At 40.8% G+C, this 20,032-nt stretch overlaps 1 protein-coding gene across 3 annotated transcripts in view; it reads left to right on the forward strand.

Moving 5' to 3' along the window:
- Positions 1-324: 324 nt before the first annotated feature.
- TLK2 (tousled-like kinase 2) overlaps positions 325-20,032 on the forward strand; it is a 39,554-nt gene continuing 19,846 nt past the window's right edge. The window contains exons 1-7 of one of the 3 annotated variants that reach the window (XM_009883826.1): positions 325-409; positions 9,133-9,204; positions 11,691-11,760; positions 12,832-12,875; positions 13,936-14,031; positions 16,774-16,941; positions 17,522-17,617. In XM_009883826.1, coding sequence (XP_009882128.1) covers positions 329-409; positions 9,133-9,204; positions 11,691-11,760; positions 12,832-12,875; positions 13,936-14,031; positions 16,774-16,941; positions 17,522-17,617 — 627 coding nt within the window. In that variant the 5' untranslated portion in view covers positions 325-328. The remainder of the gene's footprint in view (positions 410-9,132; positions 9,205-11,690; positions 11,761-12,831; positions 12,876-13,935; positions 14,032-16,773; positions 16,942-17,521; positions 17,618-20,032) is intronic. The other 2 variants (XM_009883825.1, XM_009883827.1) reach the window with 2 other exon arrangements.

The raw sequence follows: 20,032 nt of genomic DNA on the forward strand, positions 1-20,032 counted from the left end.
CTCTGGTCCCATGTTTTCCTTTTAATAAAGCATCCAGTGGGAGAATGTGACATAATTGGTTTCTTGGATTTGGAGATCTTGAAATGGCTGGTACAACAGATAGAAGAGGAAATTCTCCAGCAGGGTTATGGCTTAAATACAGTAACATGGTGGCAAAGTCACGTTATTATTGCATGGTAATCTTGCATTTCTCTTGCAAGAAAATGCTCTCTACATGGCTATGCTGCAGAACAGGCAGTTTTGAATCTCGTCGGTGGCACAGAATATTAAACCTCGCTCCTTTCCTTGCATTGCATAATCTGAGTGTTGTTCTCCCATAGCAGCAGAAATGATGGAAGAATTGCATAGCCTGGACCCACGAAGGCAGGAACTACTGGAGGCCAGGTTCACTGGAGTCGGGGTTGCTAAGGTGAGTGTGAGTACCGTTGGTAACAGGCATGACTGCTTATCCATCCTGTGCTGCACTTTGGGTTTTTAATTTCTACATTGATAATTTTCCTTTGCTAGCAGAATGTTTTGTGTCAGTACTTGTGTTTTGAACGCTAATTTGCTTGAAGTATGTTTAAGAGGAATGAAAATGGGATCTCTATGAGCAGATGTTTTGCTATACAGAAGATTTTGGGTTCTAATTAAGTTTTTAGGAGTTGCTCCATCTTAAGGCAGCTTGTACACCCCAAAAAAAAAACCCCGTGACAACTTTGTCTTTGGGAGTGGGAATCTCACCTGTCTGGTCCTTTCTCCAAGAATGCATTTGAGAACTGAATTTGGCCACTTGTTAGATACAGTTTCAAGTTAACTGCGGTTGATACAACGTGTAACCAGGCTTTATATATTCAGGAATGTGTTCAGTTCTCTGTGAGTGTGGCATGCTAAAATTGTGTACTGGGTCACATAGAACACACACAAAAAAGTATTTGAAGGTAAGCTCTCCTGTATCTGGGGTCCACAACCTGCTAGTAAAATCCCATCTTTGTCCTCACGTACAACTGCATAACTGTTCAGTAGCTGCCTTATTTTGAGTAAGGCGCTTAAATAATAACATTGTGTGGTTGCTGTGTATACTAGCGTTAAGTTGTTAGTTCTCCAGATGTTGTTGGTAGTGTTAATTGATAGTGTCTCTCTGAGCAATGAAATGGTGGCAGAACTCCTCTTAAACTAGGTCAGCGATAAGGAGTTTGCTTTTGAGGAAGACACTGAGTTTTGGACAACATCGAGGAAGATGGTAAAACAACATATCATTGCTAGATAATTTTCGGAAACCTCTTAGAATTATTTTTAGAAGAAACTTTGTAGAGGCTGTATTTCTTAGAAAAATTCAAATCAGAACTTGAAAAAGGGTTTAGTTTGAGTTCATACTTTTCTTTCTGATCTGTACTTCAGTCAGGACTCAAACAAGGTTAAGCCTTGGAAGGGAGCATGAGAAAGTAAAATGTTCAGCTCTACAGGTAGTGTGGGAAGGAAGATTAATGCTAGAAGTTGTTAAGGGGTAGCAATTTTGGTTGCTGGTGTAAGAGTGTGGCGTATTTTTGATCTCTTACCCCACTCTTAAGAATTTTAATCTTAAGGCTTTTACTAGCATAAAAGTTTATGCTACATAATGTATTTACCATCATGAAAGACTTGTTTTATACAACATTACAACTTTTTATGTACTTTTTCATCTGTTTCTTGCCTCTTTGCCCATTAATGTCACTTTAACATCTTTAGCTGTACCAGTATAGATAAAGCCAAACAACTTTCTGGAATAGCTAAGACTTGGAAGCATAGATGCTGTCGTTGCTTTAAAACGGTGCCAACATACTCAATGCTCACAAAGAATGTTAGGAACTATTCCTTTTAAAGGAATAACCTTTAAAAGATACAGGAAAGCGAGTCTTAATTATGTTTTCAATATGTTTGGAGCAGAAAGTACATGCCCTTTCTCTGTAGGGTGAATATTGAAAACTCATTTTTGTTTCTAAAGCATATCCAAGTAAAAAAAGCCTGATTCTTGGAGGCTTTGCTTTGAGCAAAGCTGTTCTGTTACTGAGTTTTATTTTTACCTGTTGTTATGTAGTATAGTGTTTTACTTTGTACTAGTCAGTAAACTGTTAAAGTGCATTACAGTTAGTTCAAACAATATATATTTATTTACTTGCATACTTGCTAATTTACAGTAGATCAGCCAACCATTGATATGAATTAGCATGACTCTACTATGTTGCAGCAAATCTTGGTTGCAATATTAATCTCAGCTACTACGTTCCCTCCCAGGTTGGTGCTTCAAATTCCCTCCCTACCCCCCCAAGTCTCCGTCCGTCATGCTCCGCACTGGCATTGGTAGGTCATTGTCTTAAAGGGAATATATTGGGAAAGCTGTGATACAATTTGTATGATTCAACTAAGATTTTTAGTTCTCTCCAATTAAATGTTTAAGGAAAGCTACGTAGAGTAAGTTAGTGCCATCTAGTGGGACTGGGACTGGCACATCCTCCTGGGATAGAAGGTATTCTGTTGCTGTTTATTGCATAAAAGGAAGAAATGTCATCTTAGATGCTTTCCTATTGGGCGAAGGCAGCGAGGCAGTTGTAACTGAGCTTCCTGCCTTCCACTGACTGGGTGTATCGCTTAGTGTGTTTGGTTAGGTTTCTTCAATGTTTAAAAATACAGGATACATTTTGGACCTGCGTAAAGTAATGCACTAGTTTGCATCCTTAATACAACTGCAGCTTTAAAGCCCGCTCTCCTTCCATGTTTGCAAGTAAAAAGCAACTATACGTGTTTCTGAGAAATGAATGGGACTAAGCTGATCTAGAATAATTTTTCAGGCTGCAAACGAGAAAAAAAAGCTTCTAGCCATCAGAGTCATGGGATTCTGGAAGAGCTTTCCAGTAACAGTAGTAGAGGACAGAAATCCTAAACTGTTTTGGAAACAGCTGTGTGCTGTCACCTCCTGTGGTAGCTGAAGGCACAACCCAGTGACTGAGGTCATCTGCAGTCCCAAATGCCTCAAAATTCTGTTGCAAGTCTGTGATGAATTATCTTACTTAGTAGCTGGAGAATACATTTCTCTAGAAACTTGGAGTTAATACGTGGAAACAAATTTATGAGCAAGGAATGTTTCTAGGCAACTGTTATACTCATGTGGTTCACCCAGGTCACTAGATAGCTTCAAAAAGCCAGTGATGCTTTAGATGTCTATTCTTGCCATATGGTCAAGTGCCATTCTTACCCAAATTCGCAAAGCAAGTCCTTGAATTAACACATGACTATCTGACACCTACCACTATTCCTGCTTATTTAGCTCCTGTTTGTGTTTACTTACTAGGGGAAATCTAAGCACAGTCACTTGAGGTGTTATTCTGACTAGTTGTCTCAGACATCTTCCTTGGGTCAGGAGGTACAGAAGACAAAATGTAGTTTGTTTTTCTAGATAACATTGTTTAATTTTGTCTGTTCTCATCTTCTGCCTCCCTTCCCCCTGTTTGGGTACTGCCTTTAAGATATCAGATGGGTTAACTCCAAAGGATTTGTGTAATTTCCACAGACGTTTCCTGGATAAGAATGGGAATAGGTAACTCTGATGGGGGAATCCGTATGTGCACATGCATCACAGCAGCACATGTATCTTCTACAAGTTTGGTCTTTAAAAAGATTCAAATGAAGTTGTGTGTGCCACTTTATTATAGCTAAATTAAAAAGGCAGAAGTGTTTCTAGAGAGAGTAACCTTCTCTGTTGTGCTGTAGGAATCCTGTAGGTCCAGATGACTGTGCTCAAATTGAAGAAGTACTGGTCTTGGTGGTAGCTAGTGGTCCCTTTGCTCCCTCTGAGGTATCGCAAAGAGGGAAATGAAAATAACCTGAAGAGCGTCACTTATGCTGCGGAACATCTGCCTCCAAAAAGAGAATTGCTCACAAAAAAGACCAGAATTTGCTTGTATTATTTTGGTTTTTACCCTTTTTCTGTCACTCTAGCAGTCTTGATCAGTTAAGTAACTACCTGTTGTGCAGTCTACTTAGCAACATTCTTAGCAGCCAAGTTACCAAGTTGGGAATTTGTGTTTGAGAATAATCATGTGTACCTTGGAAGGAAGTGATGCTGCGCAGTGATGGTCCTTCACAGGTGTCACATGCCACCAGAAGAACTAGTTACTAAGAGTTTTGAAACTTAGAATTGAATTTATCAGCTATCACAGAATGCGCCAGGACTTTATGCCAGATACTTGAAAATTGTTTCAATGCTTCCGTGTGCAACTTTACTTATTTCAAATGTGTCATCTGGCTACAAGAGACCAGAAATAGTTGTCAGATCTCAGTTCTATTTCTGCCCCTGAACTGAGGGTTAGGGTGAATTGCGTGACCCTTCTGTCCAGTTTGCCATCAGTGAAATAAAAATACATTTTTTTTCAACCTGAGACAATTCTTGAGGCATAATGGAAGCCAAGCAAATCCTGTTGCAACTCTGCTTACCCATCTGATATAGTGGAGGTTACCTGTGAATGTCTGATGGTAGATTAACTTCTCATGGTAAAAAGACCTAGGTGATTTGGGGATTTCATTATTGGCTATAAGACCAAGCTTTTCTAAAAGCCCAATTAAGAAGCAGACTGTAATTCTCATACTTATGTGATGCTTGAAATAAGATAAGAATTTGTTAATTAAACCTGTCTTATACAGTAGGACTGGATCAGAGAAACCGGAAAACTATTCAACCATTTCACTGTGGTGTAAGCCCGCGTGGAGTCAGCACTAACTTTAGTGGAACTAAGGAGTAACTTTTTCCTTTTGAAATCTCTTGATTTGCTACAGAATTCAGAAGGACTTGGGTTACCTTGGCTTGAGGTAATGAAGCATGTCTCTGCCATTGAGTTAGCAAGAGAATTTTGCAATGCGTGTCGCTGTAAGTCCACAATGGAGACTCTGGCTAGGCAGCTTGAATTCTCAGAGCTGTCTTTCAGTACGAGGAGCTGGAGAGCACAAAATGGAGACTGCCCGACGCAAGAGTTGCAGACAGGCCTGAGGGATCATTTTTGGGAGCTTGGAGTGGCTGAGGAAATGCTCAAGTCATACGAGGCAATAGATGGGCTTGAAGAGGAGGTAGGTAAGGGCAGCCTGAGTCAGGCTAACTTTGTTACAGAAGATCCGATGGGAGCTCTTCACAGGCTAAGTTGTTTCTATTGAAACTTCAGCCATTGTGCCTCATTTGTAGCCTTTCCAGGGCTCTCGCAAAGGGAGAAATGACTAACCGACTCGTGTGAGTGGACAGATTTTAAATTTTTGCCTTTGAGTAGGAGTCTTGAAAGCGCCTGCTACTGCTGCTTCCACTTCTCAACATGGAGGTTTTGTTGTGCATAGGTAGGTCACGGACGTAGAAGCAGCAGTTGATAGGTGAATCACAAGGGAAAAGAGCATGCCAGCTTATCTCAGAAAGAAATTCCTTGCGGAGGAGGAAGTGTGTGCTGTTCTTGTGCTTGTCATTTGGGTAAACACTATAGAAACTATTAGCTTATTTCAGATGACCCACGTATTTTGAATTTTTGCTGAGCCCCATCACTGATTCTCTTGACAGGGTACAGTGGATGAGTGGGCTGTAAGTGATACCAGGGAAGTGCAGCATTATCCTAAAGTAGTTTATGCTAGAAAAGCCAGATGCCAGTGCAGATGACTTCTTCAGGAACAAAATTTATAAGCCCTTCCTGTGCAAACTATTGCGTGTTTATTATTCCTTACTGCTACTTCCCCAGCAGTATTCTGATATTACTGTTCTTTGCTGTTGCTACTTGTTTTTTTTCCAAAATTCAGCTTTGTTCCTTTAATTCCTTTTGTGCCATGACCACTTATAATGGTATGCTAAATTAAGTACTGAACATCTATCCAATGTCAGTTGCTGAGTTAAATATAAACAGTTAGGAATGATAAAACATAAATTTGAAGGGTTTTTTTATACACACACTCACTGACCGTTAGTTGAGGGGGGGATGCTCAGATGTATGGTTTCTCATATCCATTGTCTAAACCTGTTGCTATCAGCAGTTGATAACAAGAGGTTATGTGTGAAACTAGATATCTAGCTGGATGATCAGGAAAATTTGCTTTTCCTTTCTCTTGCATAACTATGTGAGACAAGGTGCAGTTGAGGACTAGGCCATGTTCCTTAAACATCCTAGGTATTGCATCTTTATTGCTTAAAGTACAGCACGTTCTAATGAGCAATTTATGTTTCCATGGCCGGAATTCCTCAAAACAAGACTTTTTTTGTCAATTTTGACATGAACAAGATGCTTCAGCTGCTTGCCTGTAGGATAGGCCTAATCCTGTCCTTTGAGAAGTGTCAGTGGAAGGCCCTCTAGATGATCATCAAGGGAGAGGAAAGCTCATGCAGTGGAAATGGGTCAAAACTTACCTACGACGAATTAATTCTGCATTTGTTCACAATATCAATACACATGGCAGTGAGCTGGCTGGATACTTACAGACATCTGACAAGCTGTTCTTTGCTGGTTCCATAACTAGTAGTTAGTTCCTTTTCACCCTTTCCACTACTGCGTTGAGTTCAATTTTATGATTTTTGTCAGTATATTTTCTAGAGGAAGTTTTAAAGTAAAGGGAAAATAGTTTTTTTTCTCTCTTTGAGGATTTGTGATCAGATCTGAACTGCTGTTTTGTTGATGCAAAAAGTGGGTTTGATTCCAACTGCTAGAGCTGTACGTTTCCCACACGGAATAGTCAGTACAGGTAGTTGTGGTGCTAGCTGTAAGAAAAACATTGTGGATTTTGTATTAGGCATTTTTCCAGCTGCTTCCATTCCAAAACTTTACATTCAGATGCATCTGAGTGTATTATTTTGTATCGGAGAGGATAAATTTGTATTTCTGAAAAAAAAATCTTAGGATCCTTTCTAACTGTAGACGGCCTCATCAGTTTATTTCTCCAGGTTACCCTGTAATACCGGTCCAGTGCTGAAACATTGTCCCTTGGTTAGCCACTGACATACCCTTTCAACCACAGTGTTCCTGAAAAGCTCAAACGTGGCATTTTGGGAGCAGCTGTTCCTGTCATTTGCTATCCATGTGCAAAATGGAGGCAGCGAGATTTAAGCAAATGTGGGAACAACTTTCACTTTCATCTCCATCATGTCAGAACCCCAGCCTGTCCATCTGAGACCAGCAAATGCTAATTGGTTGAGATGCGCCTGCACCTAACAAAGCTTTCACACTTGCACAGAAGGCGGACGTCTTGGATGCGCTGCTGGAGTTTGAGTTCATGAGAGGAAGTGAAGGATGTTAGAGGATGGCATTTGTGCGGTTTATAAACAAGCTTTTTACATGGGTGAAAAGATTAACTTTCTGTTGCCACTTGCTGTGAGATATTACATTTTTCTTATCAATGAGGCCTTCATGTGGATGTAGCTAAGGGTAGTGTTGGCACTTCTGTTGAGTCCTATTGGCCAAGGAATAAATCCCTCGCGTAACCAGGTGTTGCACCTGTAAGATTTATGAGCCATCACATTGGGTGGTGAGGAGCTTGCTTCTTTGTTTAAAAAGCGACTAAATTTTAAGCTTTTGTATTGCTGAAGAGATGAAGTAAAGTATCTTTCTGGTCTTGAGCTATTTGTGTGATGAGTTGAAGGGGTAATGGTATGGCTTAAGCAATATCACCTGCAATTTTTCTTAAAGTAATTTGCTTTCAAAAGGGAATCTTGAATGTGTAGCTTCTCGAGCTGTTCAAGTGTTGGGTTTTTTTGTTGTTGTTGAAGCAACTAAGCATGTCCTTTTAGGAGAAACAAATTTGATAGTTAACATTCACAGTGTAATACAGAAGGTAAACAGAACTTTTGCTTTCTGTGGATGCCTGCTTGGAAATTGGGGTTAGTAACAGCTAGGTTGTGTCACAAGTTTAATTTGGTCGTGGTGTTTGTCTTATAAATGGGGAAGGGAGAAGTGCTACCCTCAAAAATAATCTACTGTGGGATTTCTCTGTGGTGTTAAGGCTTCTCCCCTACCCCTCCCATAAGTCTTGTGCTCAAATATATAATGAGAAGTGGCTTTGCCTTGAGAAAAGACTGATTGGTGGGAAGTGGTTACTGCAAAAATAAGAATGCTAAAATAGAATGAATCTTTGGGAAAAGATGCTCACAAGTTATTAATGGAGAGGTGGCTTTATCATGTCATTCTTCCTGTTAATACATTCCATCAGTAATTGTGAATCTTGTTTTTATATCTTTGTCAAATTCGTCTAGATTTCTTAAGTTAGATCTGTAGGAGGATACTTTTGTGTCAGAGCACTAGCATAAAACACAGTGACTTTGCATGAATCACTTTTCTTTCCTTTTAAAACCAGTTTTGATATAGATTTTAAAAAATAATTTTCAAAACTGCTTGGATACGTGAAAATGCAGATGCGTATCCACTAGAGCCTGCAAAGATGCAGGCAGACTCTTGTAGGTGCCTGGATACTATTTTGGTAAATCTATTCCAGCCTCCTGAATTTGTGCTTTAGCCTGGCAGGAGCAACTGCTCTGTTGACAGGTCAACCGTGGGTCCATAAAATAGCCTAGTGGGAAGGATCATCTTAGGGGTGCCAGTTGCACTGCTGTTAACACAACTTTCACTTGTTCATTTTCCTTGTGTTAAAAAAAGCATAAAAATTACGCATTTAAAGAAAAATCAGTGGTACTGCCAGCATCTGATAACAGTAATAGCTGCCTTGCCAGATGGAAGGTGCCTCTGAATTCTTAGCCCAGGGTTAAGCAGATGCTTGCCTGAAAAGCTGAGCTTGGAACTACTGCTACTCAACAAATCAGAAGTTTTGTTTCCCAAACCAGTTGTCTTAGACTTTTATGAATACTGCCTTGGCTGTTTTGTGGCTGTGGTTAAATGGAACAGTTAGGATATAAATTGAGATAGAAATACCATCGCAGAGGCTGGATCGGTATGCTGAGAAAAGACTGTCCAACTGGCAGTCCAACTTCCATCTTGCTCACTCTGAGGTTTTTTTTTAGTGCCCCATCATGTGCCTAGGTATTTGACCTGTGTTGCTGCTGTATCCACGTGACTTAGAGCAGCGTAGTTAGCCCAGAGATGCAATGTTTGATAGGACGTATCTGCCTTGTATGGAAGTTGTTTCTAACAGTCTTTGCTTGTTTTTCACTAGGGTCCATTAAATAGTGAGTCTTCCAACCAGAGCTTGTGCAGCGTGGGTTCTCTGAGTGATAAAGAATTGGAGGTAAGCAGGCACAAATCCTCGTGGTAATCGGGTTTAAGGTGGACATGATTGAACTCAAAACATAGAAGGAATTGTGTGAGAGTGAGTGACAGTGTTCTTTGTTTGCGGTGTGAAAGGGACTAGTGGAAGTACTTAGCCTGGATCTTAACCCTACAGTCTTTGGACTGTGCTGTGGAACAGTTCTTGAAGCTTCCCAATGTAGAAGGCAGATTTTGCCCAACCCCAAAAACACAGCATTTGTAAAGCTCATCTTATGAAATCGTTTTCAGCTGCATTGTGATTTGTTTGCTGGTTTTGGATATGATTTTGGCCAAACAAAAAGCCAGAGAGTGTTAATGGAAAAGTTTGCCTTACCTATCAAATATGTGAGTCTGCAGAAGTCTGTACAAAGCAAAGCATTTTTATGAATCGCTCTGTGGAAGTGTGGGGAGGTGAAAATTGATGCTTTGTCCCTGTTTAATCTCACTGCTTTAGGATTAACTATTTCAAAACACTTGCTAAAGCAGCAAAACGAATTGTAGAGTTACATTTTTACTTTAAAATTCCACATTAGTAAATCAAAATCTCAAATGCATTTTCTTATGCATTTAAAGAACTTCCCACACTGTTATCAGGTAAGTTTTTGGATCATATTTCCCCTCTATTATATGGCAGTACTGATATGAGGTGTCTGGTGAAGCTAAGTCTTTCGAGAAAGCAGTATCTTAAACTCTGTACAAGCAAGTATAAGTAATAGTGGATAACTGAGTGTTCATTCTTATTTTACTTGGGGTTTTTTAATGAACTTCTGTGGAATGATTGAAATTGACCAAGCTGACATAATCAGGTCTACCATTCCTTGCTTTTTCAGTCTGTAACAGATAATATTGTGTGTAATTTTTGTTATGTAAGTACTTGAATGGAAAAACAAGTTAAACTGAATCTCATTAATATGCTTACAGTTCCATGGAGGCTGTAATGGAGCCTGTGGTGTTACAGTCACGCCAACGCTGTTCATGAGTTGCTCTTCCCTACGCAGTGAGGAGGCTATGTCACTGACTTTTGCACATATAGGAGGTGGTACAGCAAGTCTCTAGATAGTTACGGAGTTTTCAGTCCCCCCATTCTAAAAAGTACTTTGCAGACACGATAGCCACCTTTGGCTTAACATCCCCTCCGTCCTCTTACCAAAACAACAACATGTCGGTGTCTGCCCAGCTGGTAACACGGGACTGTAGATGTCCAGCATCCCCTGGGGACACAGCCAGGTTTAGATTCTGGCTGTGTCAGCTTTATCCTGGTTATCCTATTAAAGGAGGTAGATTGATTTCTGTGCTTACTGTGTGCAAGTCTTTTGGCAGAGATCTTTAAACAGGGTACTTTGGACTTTGGTTTCCAAAGAGCATGAAACTTAGGTTTACCACAAACTTTCTGGCCATGGCTTTCCCTCCCCCAGAGTTGTGTTTTGCACACTGTGGTTTTCTTCCTGCCCCCAGGCTATAGTTTAGTGGTGGCTGCAGACATTGAAAAGCATATAGCTTGGAAATTATTTGGGACCGTTTGGGATAAGAGATGTTTTTAAAATGACGTTGGTGATGGAAATGACAAGATATCGTTCTTCCCAGCACCCTCAGTAAGCTGCTTCTAGCACAGTGCTTCCTAATGTTTTCAGCAGGTTTGGCCACGAGTGACCCTGGTGATGGGGAAAGCACAGTGCCAGGGTCTCCTCCGCTCTCACCTGTCTAGGCTTGCTAGCCTGGTACAGACGGAGAGGCGCGACGCTTTTGGAGCCTTCAAGCCTCCCGCCTGTGCTCTGTATTGTGCCTGTGCATAAATATATTGCTGTCCACGAAGCTGCCCCTCAGGTCTCTGGTTGCTCGCAGAAGTGGCAGATGCAACTGGCCCTTGACTTCAATGAGAGATGAATTGCTGCATCAGTGGTAGCTTTCTCCTGGCCCCCATCTTAGGGAGCTCTGCCTTGTTTTGTGTGAGGTTGCAGTTGCGCACCAGTAGGCAGGATAGTTCTTGTAGCTGTCTGCAAAGAGCTTTGGGAAGAAGCATCAGCTGCACGCAAGATGAATTGGCCTGGTAGACTGCGAGTAGCCACTGCAGTGCAAATTTGGATGTCTGTACTCAAACCTCTTGACATTATTTCTCTTGTACCAGTACTGTGATCACCATAAAATGGCTTTTACAGGTTTTATAAGTGTTTGAATTTGTTTGCTAACCATGTGAGGTAACTGGGCGGTAGAGGCTGGCTTGCTGCAGCTGAAATAGGAAAAAAATTAACCTCTTTCCTAACCGTGTTCTCTCCCTTCTGCAGCACATATATCAGAAGGTAGTAGCTGTTTGAGAGCAGTTGTTTCTTTAAGTACCAGCGATAGAAACAAATGCACCAGAGAAGTGAAATGGCCACTGGGGATATGGAGCAGATTATTGTGTTTTGGTATTTTCTTTAAATCTTGGAATAACTGCAGAAATGTTAATTTTGAAGTATTGTTTAACAGACTCCTGAGAAAAAACAGAATGACCAGCGGAATAGAAAAAGGAAAGCAGAAGCGTATGAGACCAGTCAAGGTAATTCATTCTCCTGATCCTGCTGCAGGATTTCTGAACGGTTGGTAATTTGTGCACGTTTTGCACAGTCAGTGTCCTAGGAAACTAATGCCTCTTCTCAAGGGTGTGTCAGGCAGCTTGTTATAAACTACTCCATGATGGTGTAGTTCTCTTCTGGGAGCCTTGTTATCCTCATTGGCAGGAAAATACTCGTCTACAGCTTATTCGCACAAACTATTGCATTTATATGGGACAGACTGCCCAAAGGCTTAATATGGCTTCTCTGGAGCGTTGTTTTGGTCCCGTGACACTACATATACAGCAGCCAGACTTCAAAATACAGGCTGTACTCTCTTCCTTGCTTTTTGAGACGTATGCCTGCCTTGTTAAGAGAAAGTTCTCGCCATAACAAATAGAGAACAAACTGTGCTCAAGTATAAAGCAGGCAGCGCTGTCTCAAAGTACTAAGAAACACCCAGCGTGTTCAAGTCCAGGTTCAGATTTTGTAGCAAATGGGCATAGGGGCAGATTTCGATTTCTTTTGTTCTTCAGTGAGAAAGTAACGAGGATTGTGTTGACAGAACTGCTTTGATAATATCATAATAAGAGAAAGGGGCTACATTTTAATGAGCAGGTATTAAGCCACCACTAATTATCTCTCTAACTCTTCTAGTAATGCTAGTGAGTGATCTAATATGCAGTAATTTACCTGAAGGTGGAGAACTAAAAGTACCCTTTGCTCTCTCCATATCTTGAAGGAAATTCTGGAAAACCTATGCAACATTCAATGATGTTTAGTGTTTTCTAAGTACTTTAGCAAGTGCAGATGCTTTTTGATTGGATTTGACATGTTTGGAATTGAGAGTTAATTGAATTGTCAACTGTAAACCCTCCCAACAGCAGCACAAGAGCTGTAACCCTGGGGCAGTCTTTTGTTGTGCAGAAGCTTTTGTTGTGATAGGTGTTGCACCTTTCTCCAGGGAAAGGAGCATCAAAATATAGTAGTTTTTTATAATGGCATCTTAACTTCTGTTATGATGTTATTACTTAAAAATATGAACGGTTATTTTCATCTTTTGTTTTCCTTTTTAGGAAAAGGCACTCCTAGAGGACATAAAATTAGTGATTATTTTGAGGTAAGCATCTTTACATTGTCTGAGAAGTCTACTTGAATTCCCATTATGCAAAATCTGTAGATGGAAGTCTGTAATGTGACTTCAGTTACTGATCCATCATCAGAGTCACCGATTGATGATGTTAACCCGATATGCTGAAATGTGATTAGGTAGAGGATATGAGGGTTTTGGAAGTCGGTTTTTACATTAACATTTCTTTGAACAGTTGATAAAGCAATTTTTTTAAAAGTGAAGCCACGTAAGTACAGGTTTGAGGTTGGAACTTGGATCTCAGATGAGGATATCTGAGTGTGCCAACCTGCTTTAATAAGGGTCCAGTACTGCAAAAGAACCCACCTGCAAAGTCCTGCTGATTTCAGCCTCTTTAGAAAAACTTGTCGCGGTAGGCTCACACCACAGAGGAGACAGAGACCCCTCCCCAAGACAATGATGGATATTCTAAAAATCAGTATTCTTTTAATTGCATAGTTTCTGAAATTTTTCTAGGTCTGCACAATCCAGACCTCTATCTTTTCTCTTAAGTTTGTACTTTATTTTACTGAGTAACTTGGAGTCAGAAATTAAGTGCTTATTAGCACTTACTATTTCCTGGCTAAAGTTTTTTAGGTGCAGGACCATATGAATTTCCAACTAGATCAGTTGCCCCGCTGCTTACATATCCTCTCTTCGACGGTAACGGGCACAGATGCTTCAGTAGAGGTGAACATTTCTTACCACTCCCGTGGTGCACAGTTAGACACCTCTCCTCACAGGGAATGGGCTTCCTAATTCTATATAGTAAATAATTGATTGATATCCAAGTGTGCGGGTTTATATCTTTTTGTGTTAAACAGAAAAACGTACTCTGTGCAAATACGAATGTTTGTCTGAAGTGCTTACTTTTGCTGTTATTTTTGAAAAGAGTGCATGGAATTTTAAGGTTTTGGTCTTAGGTTATATTCGGTTTGTTTAAATGAGGCTTCATTTTTAAGATCAATGAGTTTCTTCCATCTCTGTTAAATTTGCTTAAATATAGTATCTCTATAGAATTACTGATGGTCAAATCTGTTCCTTTGGCCAGTTTGCTGGGGGAAGTGGCCCAGGAACCAGTCCTGGTAGAAGCGTGCCGCCTGTCGCCAGATCGTCACCGCAGCATTCCTTATCCAACCCCTTGCCGGTAAGTGTTCTCCCTGGGGACAGAGCTGGTGGCATGGCATTGGTTAGGCTGGCGGTCGTGCTTCAGACAGGTAGTAAAAGGTTCTGAACAGGAAAGAAGGGTGTCTTGGTGAGTGATTTGGCTTATTCTCTATTCAGTCCTTTTCTTTTAAAATCTGAACCCGGGTTCTGGCAGCAAAGCCAGATGTCTGGGACCCTGTAGCAGTGGCTAGTCCGGTTGTAACTGAGATGAATATCTGAGCTTAAAGCATGCAAGGTGAATGTTTTTAGCATGCTGTGTGGTTACCGATAGATCACTGTCCTTAATAAAATGTGGAACTGACATGTTAGTTATCTTGTATTCTGTTGTAGCTCATGAACTTCTCCATCGAGTTTGGGAGTATGTTGTATGTTTGTGTAGCACTAGAACAATGATATTCCGATCTTGATTGGACCCTTTAGGTATAGGGAAAAATGTTCATACAGTAATTATATTGGGAAGGTCTTTCACTTCTGTTTCCATGCATGTGACTGGTAAGAAGCATGAGCGAAAGCTTGCAAAGAAATGTGTATACATGCACATCTGTTGTTATTTTTTTGTTACGTAATTCCATTTTGCTGTCCCAGCATTTCTGCAAGATCTGAATGTGAAGAAATAACTGGTATTTTTAAGCCATTTTAGCACAGAGTAGCTAAAGAAATTTCTTTCAACTAGCAAAGCAATATTCAGAGGCTGTGGTGTCTGATCTCTAGTTTTGAACATTGCCTGGGTCCCTCTTTATGAATTTTCAGCATTTGTTGAGTGTCACAAAGGTATGGAGCATTATGGGAAAGGTTAGTATTCCGAAAACCAAATGCAAAGTCTTTACTGATTATATTATTCTGCAGAGACCTTCGCACAGTTCATGAATGTGTACTGAACTAAATCCCCACACTGAATGTTCTGCTCAGAGTTCAATATATGTTGCTAGATTTTTGGAAGCTTTTAATGCTGCTTTAAGGCAGAATGTCAGATATGCTTTTAGGTATTTTTGATGTTTACAAAAATTAAAATATATCTGGTTAATGGAGGGGCCCTTTCTCCTGTCGTATTAATTCACCAATACACCTCTTTAAAGAGAAGTTAATGAAAGAAATACCATCTCTGAACGTTAGAGATGCATGAGGTATTAGGGACAGTTCTTTTTCCCAGCAGGTGAGATACCCTGCAGGTGTTTATAATGGGATAAGTTGATTCTTCCTTTGGTTTTCTTCTTCTACATTTGTATGCATTGAGTGGCAAAAGTTTGAAGAGAGTATTTCTCATGAGGTGAAGATGACGTTACAGGTAGTTTCAGCTAGGCCAGTTTGTGTTTCTCCTAACGCAGGTGCTCTTGGTGATTCTTATCTTGTTCTTTACTCTTGCAGCTAAACCTACAATGTTTGCTTACTCATAACAAATTATTATGTGCATTTGTAAGATCTGTCCTGTTCTTATAAACTGAATATCAATGGTTTGAGCTAAGCGCAAAAGAATGGGGGAAAGGAGTGAAAATTGGAGAAGATTGAGTATCTTGCCCATTACAGATATCAGTATGGTCTAGGAAGAGAGCAGAGTGTTAAAATGTCTTTCACAATGAATCAAACCTCCTCCAAACCTGTGAGTTAATCTATATTGTACTGGAAATTTTCTGCAATCAGAACTTATGGAGGAATGGTAATGACTTCAGGATGTTACTTCGTCTTCAAATCTCTTGACTGCTTTGAATTGCCTTGCTTCTCCTTTGATCAGAAGAATGATCTGCAGGTCTTCAGACTCTTCTAAGGTCTCTCTCATATCCAAGCATTCTTTTGGGGAAGAAGGCACACTCTTGACATTTGGAACGTTAGCCAGAAAATATGCTTCAGGTTGCAATTTAGGTTTTTAAGAAAAACCGAAGCTTGACCTGACTGTTTACTTTCTATGTGGCATATGCCTGGCAGAGAGTTACAGCTTGGAAGGACTCAGATGATTATTATGCAGACTGCCAATTTTTAGCAGTGATGGGCTGGCTTTTAAAGCAAGGGCAATGAGATTCTGAGTGCTGTAATCAATGTAGCTCAGATGATTCTTGTTCTTACCGAACCTAGTTCCTGTATCACAGCTGGAAAATTAGTCTACTGCAGGAGAACGGAGCTGGCCTTTAAGAGATGCAATGCATCTTTAAAAGATTTTGGAAATGCATTAGTACTTTGCTTATCTTGCAGGAGTTTGGTCCCAGCTATAATGACAGAAATGAGTTTACCGTGACATCTGGGTCCTAGACATGGTTAGGTTGCTGGCATTTAGCGGTTCTGACTCAGTTTACTTCACCAGAATAATGACTGTATCATGACATTGGTGGTTTTAAAATGAGTCAGTAAAAGACATCAAGTAGTATAATTTTGAATGCATTGACCAAAATTGCAATGCACTAACATTTTTGGATCTACAACCTGTTTTGCTCCGCTGGCTCTGAAACACATGTGTGTATATATAAAGGAAGGCAAGGAAGTTAACTGGCGAGGAATTCTGTCCTGTGTGTTCATTACTTTTTTTTTTATTGTAAACTTCATGTACTTTTTCATGTCTGCCATTGGAACAATCACTCCAGGAGTCCTGTTTGAGTTATCAGATCCTCACCATGCTGCCTGCCCATTCCTGAGCTGCTGCTTCACTGACAACAGTTTTGGCAGAGTCAGAGAATTGCGCTTTTTTTTAAAAAAAAAAAAAAAGTTCATTGTATTTTTTTTGACTGTGTTACAGCGGCGAGTGGAGCAGCCGCTGTATGGGGTAGACGGCAGCACAGCAAAGGAACCGCAGGAGGAACACTCTACTCTGCCAACGCTGATGTCGGTGATGCTGGCGAAACAGCGGCTAGAGAATGAGCAGCTGGCACAGAGGGGAGGTGGCCTCTGTTTTACTTTTGTCTCGGTGAGCAGCTCTGAAAAGATATGAATCCCAAGGGATGTTTCTAGTTAAGGGATGGGGAATTTGAAGCTTTTCTGCTCAAAGACAGTCGTTCAAGTGCAGCCTGGTTTATTGGTGACCAAGTCTACCATCTTCTGGTAAGTTCATCTTCCTTGTGAAGAGTTCTAGGTCCCAGGCTTTGCTTGTTTAATAAAATGATGTGAGTTTTAAGTTAAAGACTCAAAATCTTCCATAGATCAAAATAATAGCATCTGAGAGGCTAATCTGATAGATGCAAAAAAGCAAACGAATGAGGTATAGTCTTGCTGTAAGAAGTGTTTGTTTTGGCCTTACTTAATCTCAGCTGACATTAATTATATTAGGCTTTTATAAGCTTTGTCTTTTAGCAGGTTGGGCCAGGCTTCTTTCAAGAAACTGACTCTCTTGTTTTAATGAACTAAATCTCTAGAGCATTCTTAAACGTTAACATGGAAGTATGGTACCCAGGCCAGGCTGCACCTCCCACGTAAAGATAAGCGTATCTGCATGGGCAGTAGTGATCACGCTGAGGAGCATATAACAATACACTGACTTTCTTTTGCAGGCCCAGCAAGGCAGCCCATCTTCTACCGGATCAGGGAACACTGAGCCTTCCTGCACTTCCCAAAAACAGATTTCCATCCAGCACAAACAGTCACAGGTATAGCTCACTAGATGATACATCTCTTGCATATGAGATTGCAGCTCGATGCAGCTTGTCTTCCACACCAGAGGATGCCACTTGTAGTAGACATAACATTTCCAGTGAAAAGAGCCAGTAGTCCCAACTCAGTCTGTAACTAGTGATTGAAGTGAATTACTCCTATCTTTGTTCCTTATCCTGTAAGGGATGCTTTCAGTTGCTGCTACTGAAGTTTGCCTAATCTATTACTGAGGCTTTTCTGTGTCAATGCTGTGGGTGATTCTTCAGCCGTGTGTGAATGTGCTCAGGAGAGGAACACCTTAGCTCTGTCTGTCTCAGCTCTGTTGTATCCTGAATGTTCTTCCTGTCTTTCTAAGTGAAGATGTGAAAGAAACCTGAGTGATAGTTGTGAATGCCTCTATTCAAGCGCTGGGTCGTGGGTGCCTCCACACTGCTTACAGTACAAATATCCACAGTTTAGCTGGAAGTTCTTTGGCCTCTGCTGAGTACACCCATGACATAGTTTGTCCTGGCAAGGTGGAACATGATTTGTTCCTGACAGTGCTTTTCAGCAACTTCACTGACATGGAGTCAAGAAGAGGAGGAGTTCCTTTGACTGTGCTGATGTCTTTTTGGTGCCTTTTAAATTTTAAAGAGTCTTCTTGTGGCTTTATGGCAAGATTTACTTTTTAGCTGCATCATCCTCCTCTGTTGCTTAGAAGAACTTTCAGCTTTATGTGCAATGCACCGTGCTTATTTCTTCTCCAAGCCTGCTTTTAATCTTCATTTGATTTTCATCTCTGATTTCTCTGTGACTGACCCTTCCCTTGAGTGATTTTTAAACAATCAGTTTTGTGTCAATCATTTTCTCACATCAGTCTGTGTCAGATGATTTTATTGCTGGAGGTAGTTCCTTCTCCTTTTCCCCAGCAGGGTGGTACAAGTTCTTTGTGCATGAAGAATAGCAATTCTACCTCTGGGGATACTTGTTAGCTTAAATCTCTGAGCTCTGTTGTGTCACTAGGGTCGACATTTGTTGTCTGTACTGTCAGGTGCTGGTCTGTGATGATCCCTCTTTCTTGCTAGTGCATGGAGAATTCTTGTGTGAGAATGATGCCGTACCTTGACAACCTGCCAGAGATAACTTTCAGATTTCAATCATCTTTGCTGTCCCAACACCAATGCTTAAAAGAGCGATCCCTCCTGGAGTGAGCAAGAGGTTTTTATTCTCTCCTGTGCTTAGCATGCCCACAGCATCCATCTTCCTCGAAAAGAGAGACACCTGATCTGAGGGTGCTTTCTGCCAGTGCTCAGCCTCATTATATTCTCCAGAGGTCTAGATGTAGCATATGCTTAAGGCAAACAATCAATGAAGTTGCTTGACTGTGTGATAAGGACATGTATATATTCCTGGTTTTCCCTTCCAAACTTGTTTAGAGTTGATAGGGTTTCCAAAAAAAAAAAAAAAAAATCAGTGATCTCCAGTTTGAACCACTTATGGCAATGCCAAAAGCAAGTCAGTGAGATCGTGATTTTCTTAGCATTTTCAGTCAGTGCTAGGGCCCTCCAAGCGCTCTGAGGCAAGGTGAGTTGTGATGAAGTCGCATGTAAGAGCATGCATCCTGCAACATGACTTCAGCTGACACAGTGCAAGCATGTCTGTGCATTTGGCAAAATGACATAACAGTCACTTGCTAAACAAATTTTCTGCTGCTTGGCGGAGTGGATGCAGCCTAGGTTTTCAACAGGAAGCCTTCTCATTGCCTTCGGTGACAAAAGCTTTTGTTGCATGTGCTTCCTGCAGGCTGTCAGGAAGCATAAACCAAGTTAAGGCAGAAGTGAGGTGACCTGCCCAGGCCTCCGCTTTCTCTTTTGGGGTTTAGTCTCATCTTGCTTGATGTGCAATGCTGGCAGGTGTTCTTTTTGATCTTTCCCATACTGGGCATATGTAGTGCAGCAGCAGTCTGCCAAGTTTGTCTCTTACTTCGTGGTGTTAGCTTCCAGGCAAGCCTGAAATTTGGAGAACAGTTATATGACGGCTCCACAGGTAAGTCTCTGCTAACTCTCCTCAGAACCAGGATAGCTGCTTGCTAGCCGTAAGTGTGAAGTCTGTGTATGCAGTCATGGAGCGAGATTCTCTTGTGTTAACTTGGGTATTTAGATTCTACGTTCATGTACATACTGACTTCTTTCCCCTTTTCTTCCCCACTCATTAATGAGAGTGCTGAGTTTGAAATATTTCTACTGCTAGCGAATATAGCGTATGTCTTTTGGCTTCTCTTCCTGGGTATAACTCTCACTTCATTGGTGAAGGTATTTGAGATGTGCTGCACCCCATAAAACTTTCCAAATAGGTTTCATTCAAGAACTATAAAGCTTCTGTCCCTAGTGGGCACTAATACATCGGTTTGTCAGAAACAAAGACTTGTGCCT

The sequence above is a fragment of the Charadrius vociferus genome, unplaced genomic scaffold (genome assembly GCF_000708025.1).
Source record: "Charadrius vociferus isolate BGI_N301 unplaced genomic scaffold, ASM70802v2 scaffold484, whole genome shotgun sequence".
Classification (NCBI taxonomy): domain Eukaryota; kingdom Metazoa; phylum Chordata; class Aves; order Charadriiformes; family Charadriidae; genus Charadrius; species Charadrius vociferus.